Source organism: Octopus bimaculoides, chromosome 13 (assembly GCF_001194135.2).
Source record: "Octopus bimaculoides isolate UCB-OBI-ISO-001 chromosome 13, ASM119413v2, whole genome shotgun sequence".
Classification (NCBI taxonomy): Eukaryota; Metazoa; Mollusca; class Cephalopoda; order Octopoda; family Octopodidae; genus Octopus; species Octopus bimaculoides.
This window is the reverse complement of record NC_068993.1, coordinates 52,093,131-52,101,856: the sequence shown is the minus strand read 5'-3', so window position 1 is coordinate 52,101,856 and position 8,726 is coordinate 52,093,131. Positions and strand designations below refer to the sequence as shown.

The following is an 8,726-nucleotide window of genomic DNA, read 5'->3' as shown; positions in this document are numbered from 1 at the left end:
ACACACAAATATATATATATATATATATGTTTTCTTTTTATATAAGGTTATATATACAAACAATTTAATATTAAATTGTAAGATAAGGTGGCGAGTTGGAAGGAGTTGGCGAGTATGCCGAGCAAAATGCTTAGCAGAATTTCGTCCGTCTTTGCGCTCTGGGTTCAAATTCCGCCAAGGTCGACTTTGCCTTTCACCCTTTCGGGGTCGATAAATTAAGTATCAGTTGCGTACTGGGGTCGATGTAATCGACTTAACCCTTCCGCGAACTTGCTGGCCTTGGGCTAAAACGTTTCTGGCGGTAGGGGTCACTCTTTTTGGGGTCGATAAAATGAGTACCGTCAAGCTCTAGGGTCGATGTAATCATCTTACCCACTTCCTCGAAATTGCTGGGCTTGTGCCAAAATTTGAAACCAATATTCTATTGAAAGATTAGGGCTGTGAGACGGCAGAATCGTTAGAACGTTGGGCGAAATTTGTACTCGTATTTATTTCGAATAATTACGTTTTGAGTTAGAATTCCTCGAAAGAGTTGATAAAATATGTACCAGTCAAATACTAGTGTCCATGTAATCGACTAACCCCCACCTCCCCAAATTCCAGGCCTTGTGCCTCTTGTAGAAAGAATAATAAATTGAAGGAACACTCTGTACTTTTTAGAGAGTACATATTTATTAATATTTACAAGAAAAAGATTGACAATGATTTCAACGTTTCGGGTTGCTAACCGTCATCAGGCGAGTAAACCGAAATTTTGAAGTCACAGTTCAGCTTCCTCATCCGCCGTGATCTCATTGTTGCAGTGGATGGGGAAGTATTTCACTGGGGTGAGAACTGATTGGGACATTGCTCAAACGGTTGTACAGGGCGACCTAAGTAGATACCGACAAATGGTGGATGCAGCTACGCGCTGCAATCCCGCATGCTCCCATGCCTAACCTGTTCAACGTTTTCCTTGTAAGCATTAACACACACACACACACACTACTAGTAAGGACTGGCATGTGTCAGTCTGAATATCACTAATCTCCATTGTTAAAGATTACGTTTAAAATTTTTTTTTTAGGCTTAGTAGTAGTGTGAATAATATGTTTCCCAAATATTAGGTCTTAGGTTCGAACCCACACCGTGGTACTTTAGAGAAGTGATTTTGTTTTTGTTAACATATCCTCGCATCGTCCAAAACCTTGTGGGTGAAATTTGGTAGAAGTAACTGTGTAGAAATCCGTTGGGATGATTGTCCCTGTTTTTTAACACCGCTACCTGAACCAACTTAGGTATCTCTCGCAGGGTCCACACTATTCCTAACATTCGTACCTGGTCCCTGGTCTGAGAATGACGTCATCCATTCAGTTTTGGAACCCTTGGAAAGCGTCGTCAGTACCACGTTTTTTCTCCTGACACAAAAAGCTTGATAAATATTTTATTTTATAAAATAGCTTGAAATATATAATATCAGAAACAACTAGGCACATATTTTGTTGTGTCTAGGAAGTGTCATTATACCAATATGATTAACAAACGCACTGGTTCAATTCCACTCCTTTATTATTAAGTCAATTGGTTAGATAACGAACTAACTAATCGATTGTTTTTTTAACTTCGTTAAACAGTAAGTAGTTTCAAAGCTCTTTCGTTTCTATTTACAACCTTTTCAACTCACGAATTCACAAAAATGAATCTTGCAAACCAGATGCAAAAACGAAGCAGGCACATATTTTTATTTGGTTAACAAGACCATTATCAGTATGCTTGAATTTGTCAGCTGAGTTTCGAATTAAAAATCTGGTAGTTTCTGCAGAATTTTGAAGATCATTTCAATGTTGTCCATTTTAAATATCAACGGTGGTGTCTCTTGCTTGTAATACCATGGTGTGCATGTTAACGGGAGCGAGAATAATGTCGAACAAAATGGATGATGCGTGTACGCATCTTAAAAAGGAACTTGAATGTAACGATTCCTGTTGTTTCACTTCTACCCTTTGGCGCCAGACTAAATTTCAGAACATACGACAGGGCTAATTTGATATTATTCAGATTTTATACAAATGTTACGATCAAAAACACAAATTCTGCTCAGTTTTCTTTTTTTGTTTAAAGAAAAATATCTATTTTTATCGTTAACAAAATAAATGTTATCGTTACTACGAACAACAAAAATGATGTTTATACCCAGATAATTCGCAGTTTATAAGAGGTGTTGTTGGATCAGGTAGCCGCCATCGTATTTCCTAGAGTTAGGAGGAGGAGGAGGAGTGGTGCCGCCGCCGTTGCCGCCGAATGGCAAAAGGATTTTAAGAAACTTAGTTTATTGATAGATGAACCAGCGGTTAATCAAACAATCGATTAGTAAATTGGTGAAATGGTTAACCAATTGACAAATAAAAGTAAAGAAGTGAAATAGGATCAACGAAAGTTTTTTCTATTATTGGCTCAATGACCCACTCGAGGTACTCGTATTTGATTGGTAATAATGAAAGGCAAAGTCGGCACTGAAGGCAAAGTCGGCACTGGGGCTACTCAGAACTTAAAGACGAACGAAATGCCGCTAAGCATTTTGCTCACCATGCTAACGATTCTGTTTGTAGATATAACAAAAATATTATAGACACTTTCAAAAGTTGCGAGAATGTTTTGCAAATTCATTTTGTGACATCCTCATGGTGTGAAAATAATCATCAGATTTTTATTGAGTAATATCCTTTGTGCTCCATTGTACTTAGTTGCCATATTGGCACCGTTGTTATAATCCTTACCCTCTGCAATCTTTCAAGAGAATGCCATTTTCATTTAATGGTTTCCTTTATCATATTTTCAATGTCAACCTGTTTTCTCATAACAGTTTTCAAAAGATAAATATCTCTTTCGAATTTTAAACTCCAGCAATCTATACTTTGAAGGCAACGAATCATAAATACTGCATGTTCAACATGTGTTGGATAAGGCGCTGCATTAGCTATTATTGAATATTATTTTGCCTTCGATCATTCAAAAGTTATGTGTTTTGAGACAAGATAGGAACAAATAGGTATAAATTAACATTTTTTTTTTACCCCCGTTCAGCTGATAATTTAATGTCTTTGCAACCTTTCAGTTTTTTTTTTCTAGTTATATCTGTCTTCCCAATTATGAGTTTCAAGTTTGGTATCGTTGAAGTAACAGAATCAGCAGGGTATCATTACTCCTGGATAAATGTGTGTGTGTGTATATATATATATATATGGGATTGTGATTTCGGGAGAAAATACTTCATAATATCTCTGTTAATACAAATACACCAGGCTAACAAAATGTTTTCAAATGATAAAAGAACAACACGTAATCTTAGGTAAGGTCTGAGAAAGGATTTCTGGATTTCACCTCTTTCTCTCTCTCTCTCTCTACTTTCACCTTCCTTCTTGTGTCTCTCCTTTCTATTTCCTTTTGTTTTCTTTTCTTTTTCTTTTCTTCCATTTATCTTCTTTTTCTCCTCTCTCTTCGTCCCCTTCCCATACTTGTATTATATTGGCCTTGTTTCCGTCTAATTTCTCATTCGAAACACAAACTCTGACCAAGATAGCAATATTTTTTTTAAGGTCGTCCAATTTTTTTCAGTCGCTCAATGGACCGATCGAGTAAGCAGAACTATGAACGCACCTATAGGGCTTACCAGAAACAGCTGTAATGTCATAATTGCACGAATAAAGGACTAGGTAAAGTTCCTTATTTATGCCTTATCTTACACACACACACACATATGTAAGAATAGGATACAAAGGATAGTGTAATTATACTTCTTCCTAAAAATGATGGGATGGTCAAAGCTCTGGAATAAGCCTGCTTGTTCGATAACGGTTTCCCTGGTGCCAAATAGCACATTAGTACCAGTTTCCTTGAAATCAATTTTTACATACACGTGTTTTTATAATCAAAAGAAATATTGGTCTCAAATTTCAGCACAAGGCCAGCAATTTTGAGGAAGGCGGAAAGTTGATTACATCGACCTCGGTGCTCAACTGGTATTTATTTTATCGACCCCCAAAGGATGAAAAACAAAGTCAACCTTAGTGAAGTTTGAGCACTGAACATAAAGACGGACGAAATTCCGCCAAGCATTTTACTTTGGCTTGCTAACAATTCTGTCAGCTTGCTGCTTTACTGCTGACTTAAATAGCAAAGTCAACCTCGGTGGAATTTGAATGCAGAATAAATAAATAAAGAAATGGGAATTTGAATGCAGAACATGAATATAGATAAAATGTTGTGAATTATTTTGCCTTGCATGCTATCGGTTCTGTCAGCCCATCGCCTTACTGCCAACTTAAATACTAATGGTATTTGATAGTTGCAGTAGAATAAATGCAGTTGGGTAGCCAAAATGGTAGAATCAGATTTTTCTAGTGTGTATTTAAATCTCTGTGTTCTGTGCCAGAATCCTGTTGTAGTTAACTTTCCTTTCCACCTCTGGTTGATAAAATAAGTAGCAGGTACCAGTAATATGTTAAGGTTGACATTATTGACTACACCTTTCTTTTACGAATATTGTAGAGCTTTGTGGAAATATTAAAAATATTCATATATATTAACAATGAAAGCATTCTTGATAACAAAAATATTTTATTGACTGTCTTGAATATTTTACAAAATAAATAATAGCCATTTCTTTATTGGCCCTAGGGCCTATATAAAAAATTACAAAAGACATCGATAGAAAAGCAGGGAAAAAACCACAGAAAGGAATTCATACATTTACACAAATTTACAGCAGTAAAAAATGAGGTAACAAGAAAATTTTAGTAAAGAATGATTCCCCCAAAGTGGGGAGACTTCCAAAGGCTGCTCATGGAAACCTTGACCACTAAAGCAAGTGGCCTCTCTTCATTCTCACCCCTCAGTCTATAGATGCATGCTCAGAGCAGGTCCAATCACTCAGACCATCCTTGCCACTCTCATCTAACTTTCAATAAATTGCTGGAGGGCAGCACTTCCCTCTGAATGAATGAATGTCTGACTGGGGAGGTGAGTGAGTGTGTAAATGCCTTAAATGAATTTAAATGCACAGGCCTGGCTCAGCTACCCTGTAGAATTAGACAGGTAACAAACAAAAGCTTTCCATAGATCAGGTACCAGTCAGTCTCAGGTAACATTGGTTTCAAATTTGGTTCCAGATTTAGAGAAAGGGCTAGCAATTTCACAAGGTGTGGGTAAGTCGATTGCATTGACCCTAGTGCTCAACTGGCACTTACTTTACCAATCCTGAAAAGATGAAAGGCAAAGTTGACTTTGGTGGAATTTGAACCTAGAACATAAAGTTGACCTCAGCAGAATTTGAACTGAGAATGTAAACGTTTTACCTGGTGTGCAGTCTCAGGTAATATTACCAAATGGAATAAAGTGATGAGCTGGCAGAATTGTTAGCATACCAGGCAAAATTCTTTGTGGCATTTCATCCATCTTTATGGTCTGAGTTCAAATTCTGCTGAGGTCGAGTTTGCCTTTCATCTTTTTGTGGGGGTCAATAAAATAGGTACCAGTTGAAAACTGGGGTTCATGTAATTGGCTTACACCTCCCCTAAAAATTGCTGGTCTTGTGCCAACATTTGAAACTTATACTACCAAATGGAATTCCTCACACCTGATAACTGAACTGATGTAAAAGCTGTGTGGTTTTGTGTTACAGTCATGACCATGTGTGATTTAGGGGCAGAGGCTCTGTAGTTAAGGGGCCACAGGCAAGGTTATAAGATTTAAAGATACAAGTACAGCCATGTGGTTTATGGGTACAGGCATAATTGTATGGGTAAGAAGCATAATGACTGTGGTTTAATCACACAGGCATGACTTTATAGTTAAACGGCACAAGAGTAGCTGTATAATTTAGGGGTCCAGACATGGCTGGAGTGCCATTATTGTTGCATAACCTAGTTTATTTTGCAACTCTATATTCTCAGATCTGATGCCACTGTGTGACACTTTTGAAAAGGTGTCTTCAAGCACAGTCATAGGTTAACAAAGTCTTGTAAATAAAATTTGATAGATAGAAACTGTGTGGAAGCCTGTTGGAGAGACCATTTCTATTCTTTTAGCTTCTATGTTTGTCAGTGTTGACCGTACACCTGCCTGTGTATATACAAATCTGGCTAAGATTGTTTTGCAGAAGACTGGCATTTGGCCATGCATGCAAGTCTCCTCATTCCACACCTCAGGTGTTTATCAAAGCAAATGGCCACGAACTTGGGCTCATACAGCTTAGCAAAAGGTATTGCTGCCAAAATGCAAAAGAATTTGAGCAGATGCTGCGGAGTATCTCACTCTACTGTCTAATTAATATGTCTTCTAATACAATCCTCTGGATTGGTGCTTTTTCCTCAACTCCTGAAAAGAGGTAAAGCAAAGTTGGACTCAGTAGGATTTGAACTCAGAGCACATAGATTCAGAATAAACTCTGCAAGGCATTCTGTCCAACATTCTAATGACTGCCAAGTCACTGCTTTTGGTTGTTTTTTATGAGGTAGAATTAGCCTTTCACTCTAAAAACAGATCACAAATGCTTACTTCTGTGCTTACTTCTGTGCTTTAAGGAAGCCATTACAAAAAAAAAAAAAAAAAAAAAAGAATCCAATGTACTCTTGCCCAAATACACAAATGTCTGAAGCAAATTTGAAGCTAAAACCCTCATAAGATGATAATCCAACAGATCATCCACAACAGACATTTTGATTTAACAAAATGAACAAGGGCAGTGGATTGGCAAAATTGCTCAAGCTTGGGACATAATGTGTTTTGATAAAATCTGCTTTTTGTTCTGCTGGCTATGATGACAAGTGTTCCAGTTAATCTGAACAGCCTGCTCAAGAAATTAGCAAGCAAGTGGCTGAGTACTCCATGGACACACATACCCTTCAAGTAATTCTCAGGAGATTCAGTATGACCCTGAGGATGTAACAAGGTTTCATCCTTTGAGTGACAGGTATAACTCCTTTTTGTCAGCTGAGTGGACTGGAGTACCATGAAATGAAGTGTCTTGCTCAAGGACATGACACGTTGCTGGGAATTGAACTCATGACCTTATGAATGTGAGCCAAGTACTCTAACCACAAAGCCAAGTGCTTTCACTGTGAAAACTTAAGCACCTATTAGGTAGCTGGGGTTAATCTTAAATCACTGTAATCTGCCCCTAAAACGAGACACCTTGTAGATGTGTTAAGAATTGATATATCTTGTGGATTAGCAGATTAAACCACTTCAGTAACAGATGTTGTTGCTATGGCATAAGTATATGTGTTTTTTATGCAAATGCCACATATACCTATGACTAGTATACTACCCACAATTCCATACAAGACTATGAGGTACCAAAAGGTATAAAAGAAAATATAGGGGTGGCAATAATGTTCTGATGTGATGTCCTTTACTTCCACGACTTTGTTAAACTTGAACACTGTGATACTTCCTGTAAAAAAAACAAAACAAAATAAAACACTTAAATAATCATAATAAATAGAATAGAAATCATCATCATCATTTAACATTTGCTTTCCATGCTGGCAAACTGGAGGGCTATACCAACCTCAGTTACCTGATATGACATGTTTTCTATGGCTGGATAAACTTCCTAATGCCATACACTTTACAGAGTGTCCTCTGTGCTTTTATTCATGGCACTCCCACCAGCAGGGTCACCAGTGCTTGCCATCCCTGTATTATACTAAATGTATGATACATAGATGGCATTCGGCCTCATAAAGGAGATGATAAAGGACTGAGACTTCTGATGGTTCGCTGTGCATGAAATGACACATCAAGCTAAGTAAAACTGGCCATCCATGCATACAGACATGTCCTCAATGTTCCTCTCTCAGATGAGAGGTTTTTCTCTTGAGGGCTTACAGGTGCTGGTGTCATGTAAATGAGGAAATCATGTGACAGATTGGCATCCCGTCCAAGCTGGGATGCATTCACCTGAGCAACCAGGAAATCGACCGTAGGCTTCTAACAGATATAATGTGGACTAACCTAAACAGCAATGACCACAACTAAAGCAAAGTCCTCTCAATGCAACACCATTAATTCAAGCTTTATATATAAAGCAGCCACTTGGCAGAATCATTAGCATGACAGGCAAAATGCTTAGCAGCATTTTCTCCCTCTTTATGTCCTGAGTTCAAATCCTGCTGAGGTCAACTTTACCATTCATCCTTTTGGGATCAATGAAATAAGTATCAGTTGAGCACCAGTACCCCCACTCCAGAAATTACAGGCCTTGTGTCAAAATGTGAAACTAATATAAGCTCTATAGACAAACAAGAATATTTTGCAGTTTCATTCTTCATTCTTCTTCGTTAATTTCAAGATATTTAATATTTTCATTTGATTTTTTCTTTGTTGTTTTTATTATTTTTATGCTGCTGGTGCTTAATTCCAAGAAATCAATATTCCACTATTTTAGCCTCAGAGAACTGAACTCTCCTCCTTCTGCTTATTAACCAAAATTCCCTCCTCCGCCAACCACAATCACCAGCAACATCACCACCATCCTCCCTCCACTCCTATGGATACTGTTTGAAACAAGAACAGACAAACCATTTTTATTGTTAAAACTTCCTATTATATTCTATTCAATAAAAATCGACAATTAATTCTTAAGCTTGGAATACTAGAAAATATTCTTATATTTTAAAGAATTAAATAGCAAATTTGCTATTTGTTTTTCTTGTTTGCTTGTCACTGTTTATATTTTTATTTTA

At 37.3% G+C, this 8,726-nt stretch overlaps 1 protein-coding gene across 2 annotated transcripts in view; it reads right to left on the bottom strand.

The window, feature by feature from the left end:
- Window positions 1-4,576: 4,576 nt before the first annotated feature.
- The window catches only part of LOC106872774 (uncharacterized), a 32,483-nt gene continuing 28,333 nt past the window's right edge, over window positions 4,577-8,726 (bottom strand). For both annotated transcript variants that reach the window (XM_052972471.1, XM_014919874.2), the window contains one exon: window positions 4,577-7,432. In XM_052972471.1, the coding sequence (XP_052828431.1) occupies window positions 7,215-7,432 (218 nt within the window). In that variant the 3' untranslated portion in view covers window positions 4,577-7,214. The remainder of the gene's footprint in view (window positions 7,433-8,726) is intronic.